The 15124-nt window shown below is 33.0% G+C and overlaps 1 protein-coding gene across 4 annotated transcripts in view; it reads right to left on the reverse strand.

Moving 5' to 3' along the window:
* Window positions 1-15124, reverse strand: part of DYNC2H1 (dynein cytoplasmic 2 heavy chain 1) — a 292996-nt gene that overhangs the window by 156951 nt on the left and 120921 nt on the right. For 3 of the 4 annotated variants that reach the window (XM_074335553.2, XM_074335552.2, XM_019717179.3), the window contains exons 64-67: window positions 12059-12079; window positions 10269-10367; window positions 8646-8769; window positions 439-602 (exon numbers count right to left, since the gene is read on the reverse strand). In XM_074335553.2, the coding sequence (XP_074191654.2) occupies window positions 439-602; window positions 8646-8769; window positions 10269-10367; window positions 12059-12079 (408 nt within the window). The remainder of the gene's footprint in view (window positions 1-438; window positions 603-8645; window positions 8770-10268; window positions 10368-12058; window positions 12080-15124) is intronic. The other variant, XM_019717180.3, reaches the window with a different exon arrangement.

The raw sequence follows: 15124 nt of genomic DNA on the forward strand, positions 1-15124 counted from the left end.
GATAAAGTGAATTCAAAGATGCATATGTTCTGGTGGGGGGGGAAATTGTTAGATTGGGAATCAAAGATTCTCAACTAGCTAAATAGGTCAATTAAATGAAATTTCACATTTAAACTTCAGTTTTCACAATTAAAAAAATAAAGTAGCCGATCTTAATCTCTATATTTCTTCCATCTCCTGAATTCTACCACATATGGACAGAGATAGACTAAAATTAAAGTTATACTAGAAGAAGCAGCAATGTGACATTAGCAAGAAGTGTACAAGTCTGATACAAACGACACGTGTAACAAACCCTAATGCTTTACTCTTAGGTTGCAAGTACATTTTCAAAAGATTAAATGCTAATCAGTTTAACAAAATAGCTTCCCACTCAAAATAACTAATGAGTGTGCAGAACTACAGAAGATCTCTAAGGTACATTATGATTGACTATACCTGTCCTCGTAATCCACTTCGTGTTGTAGTGAAGTTAACTTCAGTAACAATGGAAGCGGCATCAGGTGGAATAAAAGGATTGGGATTTCTCGTTGACAAAAAAAGGCGGAATTCTTCATTGTAGTCAATAATTTTGTCACCAATTTGTACCACATAACGTGGTCCTATTTTTTTAAATGACACAATTAGTTGACCTGAATATTCTGTATTTTGCTATATGACATTAAAAAATATAATCTAGCATTTCTAAATAGTTTGTATTAGAGGTTTTTCAAAAGAGTCCAAAAGATAGCAGCAGTTAGGCTACCCAAGGTACTATTAACCAGAATGTTTCATTAATTGGTACTTTTGTAAGCAATTATAAATAATATTCATTAAGATGATCCTCGGTTATTAAAGCATCAAAGGAGTATCTACTTACATTCAGTATGGTTTTAATGTTAACTATATGTTTCATATTCCAAATTTTTCTGAAATGATTGATTATAGATTTAAAAAAGTAACTCAATTATATATTATTCTCTATTTCGAAATTCATCAATTAAATAGTGTTTATTACACTAGTATTTAGGATGGAACGCTTGAAGACAGAATGAACTGGCAAAAACCTAAGATTATCAAGATATGAGTAATGGCAGAGATACTAATAATATCAAAAAGGATTTATTCAGACTGTTATATACAGGTAATTCATGACAAGAAGTTAAATTAGAAAAATAAAGTTCTGCCTTATAAAGAGTACATTCTAAAATAAAAGACAATGATATTCATTATACGACATACATAGAGAAATGAATCAACAATTATATCCCTAACTTACGATTTTAATTGGACAACAAATAATTGATTTTTAAGTACAAAATACATATTTTCAAAGGTTAAGAAAAACAATTTAAAGAATTATTGAGAACACCAGAATAGGTATTAAAAATTTACCTAAAACTCTGAGTTAATGTTAAAAGAATTCAATAAGCACTTTGTGAAAGGATATACAAATGTCAAGAAAAATCAAAATAATACTTAACTTTAATCATCATCAGAGAAATATAAATTTGAAACCCCAAAGGAATACCTCTACAATAACTAGAAATGATTCAAGAAATCTTAAGCAGAATAAATGCAAGAAAACCTCATTTCTAAGGACATCATAGTCAAATCAATGAAAATCAATGACAAACATTTTAAAGCATCCAGAGAAAAATGACACATCACTTTACAAAAGAGCAACAATAATACAAGCAGGTTATTTCTCAATGGGAATGACATAAGCTAGAAGACAATGGAATAAAAACTTTAAAGTGCTAAAGAAAATAACTGTTAACCCAGAATTCTATGTCAGACAGAAAAAAAAAAAAAATCCTTCAAAAATAAATGAAAAAGAAGTTTGCTTCCACTAGCCCTTCACTAAATGAAATACAAAAGTAAATCCATCAGACAGAAGAAAAATAATCCAGATGGAAATGCTGGGAGAATTTAAGAACACTAGAAAGGGTAAAAATGTATAAATACAATTTTAAACAATAATTATAATGTCATGTGGAGCATGACAATGCATCACAACAAAAATGCAAAGGCTGAAATCTATGTAATTTTACTAACAATTGTCACCCTAATAAATTTAAAAATTAAAAAAATGCAAAGGCAGGCAGAGTAGAGTTAAAATATAGTACTGGAGAACTGGCAAAGTATTGATTTGTATTAAAATAACAAGTCAAAGATGTATATTGTCATATGTAGAGTAACCATTAAAAAATCATAAAAAACTGATCAAAAAAATCAGGTTACTTAAAAACTATATTAGTTATTGCATGAATTGATTAACTATGTTAAATTATATTATTAATATTAAGACTGCATGGCGAATGAAAATGCAAAACCAAATGATATTACCGCTTTGAGAGAGGTGCTTTACAAACAAGACCAACAGAAAATGGAAAGTAAAAGAATGGAAAAGAATTACCATGCAAACTATAGCCACCACAATTTATTGTACCCATTCTAATATCAGACTTAAAAACTCGAAACATTTCTAGAGATAAAGAAGGTTATTTCATAATGATAAAATAACAGAACAGAAAGATAATCAAGTTTCCAAATATGTATGCATCTAAAAACATAGCTCCAAAATATTTAAAGCAAAAATTCACAGAACTAAAACCAAAATGGACAAATTCAAAATAATAGAGACTTTAAGATATTCTTTCAATATGTGACAGGAAAAAAAGTGAAGACATGGAAGAAAACAATGTAATTAACAAACTTGACTTAATTGACTTTAGAAAAATTAAAACAACCATGAATAAAATTTACATAATTTTTAATTGTAAATGGAACGTTTATGAAAATTAACCAATGTCAGAGCATAAGAAATGTTTCAACAGGGTTAAAAAACTGAACACTTCAGAATAAATTCTCTGACCACAATGGAAGTAAGCTAAAAATCAATAACAAAAAAGGTAACTAGGAAACCTCCGACTGCTTGGAAATTAAACACCACCCAAAAATTGCTAAGTAATTTATGAATCAAAGAAGAAATCAAAACTTGTGGTGTGAAACTAAAGAAGGACCTAGAGGGAATCTTACAGACATAAACGCATTAGGAAAAAGAAAAGAGTAAGTACCAATATTTTTAATTTCCATCTCAAGAATCTAGAAAAAGGAAGATCAAATGAAATTTAAGGCAAATAACAGAAATGAAATAACAAAGAGAAAAAAATCAGTTTAAAAATACAAACGAGTCATGGGAATGTAAACTACAACTTAGGTAATATAACCAATAATATAATAACTTCGTATGGTGTTTGAAGATTGCTAGACATGTGACGATCATTTCGTAAGGTATACAGATGTTGAATCACTACGTTGTCCACCTGAAACTAATGTAATAGTGTATGTCAACTGTACTTCAATTTTTAAAAAGGATTTTATGAACATACTGTTTTAAGCATAAGCAATTATCTTTTTCATGATTGTTAATGAAAATATTCTATAAAAATTACAATGAAATATACTTGTATGTATAAAAATACAATAGAGAAAATCAACAGAAGTTGGTATTTTTTAAAAACTAGTAAAACTGATAAACCCTTATCAAGACTGATCAAAGAAGAAAAATCAATTATCAAGAAAAAGGAGACAGTATTACAAAACTGAAATTAAAAAGTTATGAGACTTATATAAAAAAATACACCAATTCATATTGACAATTTGGATGAATGGACAAATACCTAAAAACAAAAAATACAGCTTAACCAATGCTGACAGATACACAAAATACAGAGTACAAACAGAAAAAAATTAAATCCAATGCTGAAAGGGCCTCAGCTCAGGTTTACTAGCATTTGCAATAAAAGATAGATAGATCATCATGGGAACTGTGCATTGTCTTAACAAGAAGGTATTGAGATGCTCGTTATAGGATTTGGACATATATTAAGTGATTTGGGGAGGGTTCAAACAAAGTGTGATTTTGCTGGGGAATGAGAGCTATCATAAAGAGCAGACAATTCTATGATTGGCATCTTAATAATTTTCATCTAGAAGGTAAGAGAAATGGAGTAAAACTAAGTTAATACTGGTTTGAAAAAGCAGAAGTCACTCAAATTAATTGGGAGAGAAAGATGTTGGGTTATTTTTGTGATATTGAAAACATTCTTGTTTTTTGTGCTCAGACATGATTATGGTCAGAGTGACCTGTCTGCTATTGGTGCTGAGAAATGCTTTATGTACAACAGGAGAACAAAATAGCCAAACTATCAGAGCCATGCCAGCGTCCAGTTGTCAGATGCTGCTCATTTACGCAAATACAAGCAAAACTTATCTATGTCATTGTCAGTCCGGAATGTGGTTATACTCATTGCAGGCAGTGGTAAATAAGGGAGCTTCTGGAGTGCTGATAAAGTTCTATACATTGATCTGGGTATTTACATATACATACACATATTTCAACAAAACGTTAAAATTGAAAAACAACTAGTTTTCTCTGGTGAGAGGACTACTCATGAGGAGGAGGGACAAAACACTACTGCCATTCTGTACTACTTGATTTTGTAACCCATGCAAGTATTATTTTGATATAACTGTTTAAAAATTCAAAATAAATGGCCTATTATCTAAAAAAGACCCTTGGATATAAGTCTTATATCCTACTCTTAGAAAATATCAGATGTAGAACTATGAAGTCCAACACACTCTTTTTACAGTCGAACTGTAAAAAGTCTTAATTTACTTTAGAGTTAACCTATGATGGAGTTAATTTTGACCAAAATTTTTCTTCAGGACACAAAATCTTTACTGTTGGTTAAAGAACTTTGAATACAGAATGATTGGGCACAAGCATAAGACTTTATCTGCTGCTCTCTTTCCAGAGGAAGTTGCAATTTACATGTCTATAATCTTTTTGTCTGAATTTGAACCAGGGTTGAACATATATATATATATATATATATATATATATATATATATATACACACACACACACACACACACACACACATATACATATGCATACACATATATATTATATATATATATATACATATACACAGTTTTTGGTCAGCATGTATAATAGATAGGAACATTTGGGCTGCTTGTATGTAAGGATATATAAACTGGATAAATTCATTGTAATGCCTTGATTTCTATAACAATCAGCTGAAGATATAGGCAGGATCATTCTATAAAGTGTACCCAAATACTACAAATATTGAAATGCATCATGCCAGAAAATGAAAAAGAAACTGAAGTCTTTTTGTACCAGGCAAGGGTACTACACAACTTTATCTTCCTTGGTTTTGGAAACCAATGTTACATGAATAGTCTACTACGACTGAAACTTAAACCAGGAAGTGGCCACCACGGCTTCCCAAGTGCCTGATATAATGACTTACAAAGTTGCTGCCACAGCTGCATAGCTGGTATGCAGACTTGGACATTGCTAATGATTATCATGTTTTCTTATTTATATTCTTTTGGGATGAAGACCAAATTCAGTTTATCTGTTGTATGTAGTATATACCTTTACAGGTCCAAACTCTTCAGAAATATATTATCACCTGAACTAGACAAATTCAGTACATGTGAATTGCCATACAGGCAGAAACATTGCATTATATAGTTAACATTTTGGTAATTGTCTCCACTGAGGAAACTGCTCACATTGAATGGTATTGAATACTGTTCAAGCCTAACTAACTAAAGATGAATGGGACTTAAATGAAGACAAATACAAAACCCTGCCACCCAAATAACCAAATTGACATTGCCCAAGGAGACATCGCACAGTCCATTAAGGCTAAACTGTTGGCTTTACAGCCACTATATACAAAGAAAGAGAACCAACAACTGAATACCTTCTTGGCCTAGTAGAAGTATCATATTCGTACCTGTAAATTTTACTAAAGCTATTTATCTGGTCAATAAATACATGGCTAGGTCTGAATGGCAGCTCCTGCCAAGTTGCAAGAGGCAACTTTGGAAGTATAATAACTCAAGCGATTGTAAATCAATCTTTGCCTTTGATCCCTATATCCTCCAGATGAACAGAATTAGATATCTACAAATAATCTCACAGATAAGCAAATCCAATGGAATGTTACAGTCATCTGCTATCCATGGGAAACATTTCTGGCAATCTATAGCGTTGAATATTTTATACAGTGGGCTGACTTCGAGTAGCGCTTTTGGCTATAAAGCATGTCATGCTGAGACTAAGTGAAATATATCAGTACAGAGATTCATGGCTCACAACTAGTGAGCTAGCATAGAGTTTCTCAACCTCAATGCCATTGACAATTTGTGCTGAAAAATTATTTGTTGTGAGGAGATGCTCTATGCATTTTAAGATGTCACTGGAATAGACTTCCCAAGTTGTGACAACCAAAAATGTCTCTAGACGTTACCAAATATCACCTGAGGACAAAATCCCTCCTGTCAGAGAACCATTAGTCTGGCTGTGTTCAGGCCATTGGGCCACCCAGATTCAACTGGGCTACCAGAGACACACACAATTAAGTACAACAATTAATCACAACCTTAATCTTTATGTTGCACATATATATGTCCATATGAAACAACTATGCCTAAAGTAAAGCATCTAAACTAAAAAAAAAAAAAAAAAAGAATGTTCAGCTCTCATCTCTACTATAATTCCTGGATCCATATTCAAACCCAACATGGAAATGAAAGAACCATAAAGGACTGGAATATTAATGAAAAATACTTTCGACATCTATAGTTAGTAAAACTTGAACTACTGCCAGCTATACCAGCCTCTATCTTAACAACATCTACATGGCTAACTGACCAGCTGTCTTCAATTATTGACTAATTGTAAACAGCCACACCTACTTCTGCATGGGTGGAGCAATTAGGCACACCCATGCAGGAGGAGGAACTGGACCTTGCTCTTCATTTTGTATAATACACATTTGAAGGAATTTTTGAACAGCATCAATTTGAGGAGGAAAAGCATATTCTGTTCCTATTATCTGTACTTGCTTTGACCTCAGTATATAGAAAGGCAGTTCATGCTGCTTAGATTAAGGGCACTGGGATGTAAATTAAATTGGACATACTCTGTTTTATCTGGCTCTAGGACAACTATCCTTTGCCCCCAAAGGAAATGTATTATGACAAAATGGCAATTCACGAGGAACGCAACACTCTGGAAAAGGACAATCTGAAGTATACACAGGCTTCCACTAATGTGACATGGATGTATGCAACCCTGGGAGGAAGGTAGAAAAAGTAAGGTAGGGGCAGACATTAAGTCTCTTTCCTAATTATAAAATAAACAAACTGATTCAAACAGCCCTGCACAACCATCTGGAATAGTGGTGGTTCATAATGTGAACAAATCATGATGTGGAATATATCTCTTTTCACCATATACCACTTCCCAGACCTTGTCAACACCCATTCTCAGATAATACCACAGATACTGCTAAAACATGACACCAATCAGGGGTTTTATATTTAATGAGCCCTCAAGTGCCAGAATATAGACTCAAGAAAGTCAACTCTAGATGGCACTAAATGTTCATTTCCAGGCCTCCTTGAAAATAGCATAGCAAAAGCTAGCTCAACCGACCTGAGTCAGCACCAGCAAAGAACAGACTGAGACCAGAGACTGAACTCTAGAAGGTTACAAAGACAAAAGCCCCACTACTAGAGTTCTTTTCACAACATATCAACCACTGCCAGGCCAAGCATACTCATTTGTGGGATAACAGGTGATCAGGGAGTAATGCACACTTTGCTATCTCTTGGCTTTGCCCCAATTTCTCCAATGTTCTATTTATCTTGTAGTGGTACCAATGTGGGTGGTGTAAGTATATGTATGTATATATGTATAAGCACATATCTATGTATGTATCTGTATACAACTTGCATGACACACTTATAGTTTAAGAACATTACTCTCTAATCGTCAAAGTCTGGGTTAGGTGTCTGAGCAGAAAAGAGGTAACTTAGCAGTCCTAAAACGGCTAATCTTAGAAAGACCTGCCTATAAGGTGGGCCCATAACCAGAATCTAAGAACTTGGATTTTGAGAGGGTTCTCACCAATTTCCAGATCACATAAGAGTGAGTGGCTCACTGTGCTTAAACTGTTTGTACAAACAATGTGGTATATGCTGACCACCTACTTTCCTTTGAAGAGTCTGGAATTTTGGTACATACCAAGAAGAATGTGCTTATAAAATCAGCCCCAATAAAAACTCTTGGCACTGAATGTCTAATAAGCTTCTTTGGTAGACAACATATCACATGTGTTGTCACAAGTCCGTCGCGGGGGAATTAAGCAAATTCTGTGACTCCAGTGGAAGAAGACTCTTGGAAGCCTGCATCTGGTTTCATGGCTCCTGACTTCACCCTATGCGCCTTTTCTCTTTGCTAACTTTGCTTTGTATCCTTTCCCTGCCATAAATCTTAGCCATGAATGTGACTATGCTGGGTCCTGTGAGTCTTCCTAATAAAATACTGCATCCAGGAGCAGCCTTGGAGACCCCAACACAGTGTCTCTTCATATAAAGGCACTTTAAAATTTTGTTTACTTGCTATTACTATTGGGACATTATCATTAGCCTCCCAAAAAAGTTTGTTTCCTCAGATTCAGTGGCAAGACAAAAAAAATCAGTTAGTTACGAAGTTAATTACTTTGGAAATTTTAAAAGTAGTTACTCTCTGGAAACTGTCAAATATTTACCTTGAGCAACCAGATCTCGTCTCAGTAATGGATAAAGAACAGGTTCTACACCATCCATCTCTTGTATAATAAGCGTTTTCCCAAAACGTACTGCCAACTCAAGAGCTGTGATAAAATTACTATCCTAAGAGAAAAAAGAATACATATTAATTCCTTTATTTCCTTAATATTTACAAAGGCCCTTACAGATAATGAATGAAAATATCAACAGGAATAATACGAATATTTTAAAATATGCATGCTAGCCATTCAAATTAGTTACAATTGCTTTTCTAGTTATAAGTACTTGGTGATGAATCATTTTAGTTGGATAAATTATCAAATAATTTTCATAAAAAAATAGACATTTAAGAAAAATAGGAAATTTTACATTAGCAATAAAAAAAGCCTTTTTCAATCTTCTACTATAATTTCAAATTGATTTAGAAACAAATTTCCTAATTCTATATGCAATGACTCACCCACCTATTAATTAAGAACTACTTTGGTTTGTTATGTTCAAAGTCAAACACGGAATGGAAGAAGAAAGGCAAGATGATAAATTCTAATAAACTTTTCTTAGTGTAGTAGGCCTAATCATGGTGAAAAGAACCTTTACACAAAATCTATAACCATGCAAAATTTTTTGGTTTTCTGTCTAAAGAAAGAATAGTTTCAAATGTCATTCCAGGCCTCCAACTATGGTTAAAATAAATTAAATATTTGAGGTAATAATTATTAAATCTCCTATAAGTGACATTATAATGTGACTATATATATATATTGTATATATACATATATAATATAGTCATATATATTATATATTATATTATATATATTATATTATACATATAATATGACTATATAATGTGACATTGTAAGTGGCTATAATGACACTATGAGTGACATTCAAGTGTTGTGTACATTATCCAATTTACAATTATTAATAATACACACAAATGAGGGAAATATCCCCATTTTATAAGTGAAGTATGTTTTCAAGACGTAATTTTTCAATTATCCAAGAATATCTACAAATTTTAATCATACACTAGGCTTATGTCAAAAAAAAAAAATACCTGGCCAAAATAATTTCCTTGGCAAGATAAATATGACAGTGCAAAGTCACAACTCAAAAGGTTATGATTACATTTCCCTGACAATATGTTAAATCTTGGACACATCAAAGATTCTCATGGTGAGTTACAGGAACAGGAAATTATAAGAGGCACAGAGAGAAACTACAAGTATGCTAATAGTCCAGGAGGCTTTCTCCAAGCTAAGTTAGTAACTTTTAACTTTCCTATAAGATCTTATACTTGTGTTTTTAATCATAATTTTGGGTAAATGCTTATGAATTGTCTCTCTGACCTATTAGACTGTCATCTCCATGAGGGCAGGCACTGTACTCACAATTAAACTCCCAGGGCTTAGATCAACACCCTGCACATAAAAGGAAACAAATATATATTCTAATCTTGTCTTTACAAATTAGAATACTGAAGCTAAGAGAAGTGTATTTCTTTCCCAGGGTCCCGTACCAGGTAAGTTATATCTATTTGACTATGTTCTCTGATTACAGACCCAGAGTTCTTTTCACCATAAGATGCCATTACTAGTCTGTATCTAAATTATAATACATACCTGCTGGTTAATAACTTCCAAACGCGAGTCTTTCAAATGTGTCTTTAACCATTCTGTAGCTTGGGAAGAAGGGTCTATAAGAAACGGGCACACTCGACTCTAGTTCAGAAAAAAGATTATAAGCTTTCATTAGATGGAAATAATTTCCTAAAAATTATGAATCAATTACTGAGTGAGTTTTTCTCTCATGCTTTGGAGAATATAAATATTCAACCATGAGGAGGAATTAAAGGTACAGTTTTCAGCCACGTTAAAAAATTTTAGTGTGATCAGTAATTAATATGAGCTAATTCAATTTAACCACAGTAAGTACAGTCCTATTTATCACACAGTAACACAGACAATGTATATTAACAGTATAGTAAGCAAGAGCTCTGGACAACCAAGTTATTGCCTAACTTTATATATATTTTTGGTTGAATAAACCATAAAGGCCTTAAAAGACAAGTATGACCCAATCACAAAAGTATTGCTGAAATAACAATCAATATAATTGCTTATATTTAAGACACTAATTCTTATAAAGCAGTATATAATTAATATTACCAAAGAAGTGCCCTAGAAGAGAAAATTATATAGGTTATATTTTAAGATTTAATGAACTAAATACCTTATACTAATTAAACTCTGAAACAAATAGAAAATTAGAAACCAGTGAAAATGCCCTACATACACAATGCCACATAGCATGTGAAAAGAAGCCAATTTATATACATACATATATATACATACATATGATAAATATAAATATATGTAAATATATAAATATATAGTGTGCTATACAGATAACACAATACATGAAAGTCAAAGAGAAAGGAAGACTTAGAACTGAGGTTCTAATAAGAACATGATGTTACTTCAGTGATATACCAAGGAGAATAAGGGAGACCATCTACCCCAAGGGCAAAGAGCATTTTATCAGTAACATTGTTTAAAATTGCCAGCACATGGTGACAATAAAGAGCTGACTAAATTTGAAACAGCTCTATTATTGTTTCCAAATTCGCTACAGACAATGCACCCCCTTTTTGCTTGCACCCAAATGGACTACTACTGCCACCCCTCCCCCAGTGTCAAACTACTATATGGTCTTCACCCAGCATCTATTTCTGGAGGTTTTACTTACTGTTTCATCATTAAATCTGCTATTCCCTGAAAAATGAGATGACTAGGGTCATGCGGGCTGTCATGCGGGGTCTCTAGTCCTGCTACCCACATAAGAACGCAGGATATGGTGAGGCCAAAAGGAACACCTACGGATCCATAGGTAGGGGAGTCATACCACTATATTCTCGCTGGCGGCTGGGTTGGAGCTACAGGAAGCAGGAGCCACACTATCCACAATCTGCGTCCAGTTCTCTCTGCCATCCAACCTCACTTGCTAGCTGCAATCCGCCATGCTAACTGCAATCGGCTCTTGCTAGCTCAGCCCCCATCTTCTTGCTAGCCCCCATTTTCTGCTAGCGTAGCCACGGCAGTTATATTAGTAGCCAATGGCTCACTGGTTACAGCTGACGGCCAACTAGCCACAGCTGATGGCCATCCAGTCACAGTTGATGGCCATTTACTACCTGAGCCAGCACCTTTCCACATGAGGCCAAGAGCCTGGAAACTGCACTCCAGACTCTGTGCCCACAGTTAGTAAATATGCTTTTAAGTGTTATCAATATACTACATTGGGGTTTTGGATCTTATTTTATGTGACTATTCAATAGCAAACATTTCACAAGTCTACTAGATTTTCCCTAGCCATGAAAATAATTATTTTAAATGTTTAATAAAGTTCTTACCCATGATTTCATACCAATGATCTGATGCAGTTAAAAAAAAAAAAAGACGATAAAGATTAAGAAAATCATGGTATTAGCTTAAGAAAATATGCTTAAGAATTTCACATTACTTAAAAGTTTGCATTCATTTATTTATATCTCTCCAAAGAGATATAGACAAAAATCTCTTAAGGTATAGTTTAGGTTTTATTTCATGATTAAATGTAGTAAAATGTTACATACAACAAATTATACTAGATCCAAATTATCAAGCTTTTATTCATTCATGTGTTCATTCATCTACTTACTATATGTTGTATAACTACTACAGTAAGACAATTTGAGTGATACAGAAATTAACAAGATATATTCCCTTACCCTTTAGGGAGTTCACATACAATAAAAAAGCAAAACATAAAAATTTTATAATCAAAGAGGACACAATATAGGATCAGAGCTGGAGTTAGGGGAATCTGCTAGGAAGCAATTCAAGTCAAATGAAGATAAATTGGACTTTGGGAGAGGTGAAAAAGCATTTCAGGCAAAGGCAATAGCATGATTCAAACATATGAATAAAATTATAATAACTATGTACCTGTCAATCATCACTTTAAATGTAAATGGATTAAATTCTCCAATCAAAAGACAAAGGAAGGCTGAATGGATAAGAAAATATGACCCGTACATATGTTGTCTACAGGAGACTCACCTCAGATTGAAAGACACACATAGAATGAAAGTCGAGAGAGATGGAAAAAGATATTTCACACAAACAGAAATGAAAATAAAAGCTGGGTTAACAATACTTACATCAGACAAAACTGACTTTAAAATGAAACAAAGAAGGACACTACATAATGACAAAGCGATTAATCTAACAAGAGGACATAGCCCTAGTAAAAATCTATGCAACCAACATAGGAGCACCTAAATATATCATATAAAACAAATATTGACCACCATAAAGGGAAAGATCAACAGTAACACAATCATAGGAGGGGACATTAACACATATTGACACCAATGAACACATCTTCCAGAAAGAAAATCAAGGAAACAGCAGACTTAAATGACACTGTTCAGCAGATCAATTTAACTGACCTTTTTAAAACATTTCACCCCAAAGCAGCAGAATATACATTTTTTTCAAGTGCACATGAAACATTTTCCAAGATATACCACTTATGCCACAAAACAATAAATTTAAGAAGATTGAAATTATATCAAACATCTTTGGTGACCACAATAGTATGAACCTAGAAATCAATTACCAAAAAAAAAAAAAAAAACCAACTGAAAAACACATACATACAAGGAGGCTAAATAACATGCTACTAAACAATGAATGGGTTAACAATGAAATCAAGGAAGAAATCCAAGATACCTTGAGACAAATGTAAATGAAAACACAACGAACCAAAATATACAGGACACAGTGAAAGCAATCCTCAGGGAGAAATTCATAGCAATGCAGACCTACTTTAAGAAAAAGGAAAAAAAAATATCTCAAATGAACAATCTAACTTCACATCTAAGGAACTAGGAAAAAGAAAAAGAAAAAAAAAAGACAGCAAACAAAGCCCAAAGGGAGTAGCAAGAAGGAAATAATAAAGATTGGAGTGGAAATAAACAAAATAGAGGCTAAAAAACAATACAAAAGATCAATGAAACCAAGAGCTGGATTCTTAAAAAGATAAACAAAATTGACAAATCTTTAACAGGCTCATCAACAAAAAGAGAGGACCCAAATAAATAAAATCAGGAATGAAAGAGGAAAAGTGACAATGGACACAAAATTAAGAAAATACTACGAGAGACTATATGCTGACAAACAGGATAATCTGGAAGAAATGATAAATTTCTAGAACCACACAATCTTCCAAGGCTGAATCGAAAAGAAACAGAAAATCTGAGCCAACCAATTACTACTAATAAAATCAAACCAGTAATCTACAGGCTCCCACAAACAAAAGTCTTGCACCAGATGGCTTCACAGGTGAATTTTACCAAATATTCAAAAAAGAATTAACATCTGTTCTTCTCAAACTATTCCAAAAAATTCAAGAAGAGGGGAGGCTCCCAACTCATTCTACGAGACCACCATCACACTAATTCTGAAACCAGACAAAGACATTACAAAAAAAGAAAATTACAGGCCAATATCCCTGATGAACACAGATGCAAAAATCCTCAACAAAATATTAGCAAAACGAATTCAGCAACGATATATTAAAAAGATCATACACCACGATCAAAAGGAACTTATTCCTGGTATAGAATGTTGTTTCAGTATCTGCAAATCAATCAACATGATACACCACATAAACAAAATGAAAAATAAAAATAATATGATCACATTGATAGATGCAGAAAAAGCATTTGACAAAATCCAGCATCCATTATGATAAAAACTCTTCGTAAAGTAGGAATAGAAGAAACACATCTCAACATAATGAAGGCCATATATAACAAACCCTCGGCTAATATCATACTCAATGGTGAAAATCTGAAACAAGACAAGGACACTATCTCTCACCACTGCTATTCAACACAGTACTGGAAGACCTAGCCAGAGCAATCAGAAAAGAGAAAGAAGTAAAAGGAATCCAAATTGGAAACAAAGAAGTACAACTGTAATTATCTGCAGATGCAATGCTAACGTATACAGATAACCCCAAAGATTCTACAAAAAACTATTAGAACTGATAAATTTAGTAAAGCAGCAGGATACAATGTAGCAGGTTGAATTTTCATATACCGATAATGAACTATAAGAATGAAAAATTAAGAAAACAATCCCATTTACAATTGCATCAAGAAAAATAAAATACCTTGGAATAAATTTAATCAAGTAAATAAAAGACCTGTACTCAAAAAATTGTAAGACATTGAAGAGAGAAATTAAAAAAGATACAAATAAATGGAAGCATATACCATGCTCACGGATAGGAAGAATTAATATAGTTAAAACGGGTGTACTACCCAAAGCAATCTATAGATTCAACACAATCCCTATCAAAATCCTAATGACATTTTTCACAGAACTAGAACAAATAATCCTAAAATTTATATGGAACCCTAAAAGAC

Source organism: Rhinolophus sinicus, chromosome 14, assembly GCF_057876585.1.
Source record: "Rhinolophus sinicus isolate RSI-liver-muscle chromosome 14, RSI-T2T, whole genome shotgun sequence".
NCBI lineage: Eukaryota > Metazoa > Chordata > Mammalia > Chiroptera > Rhinolophidae > Rhinolophus > Rhinolophus sinicus.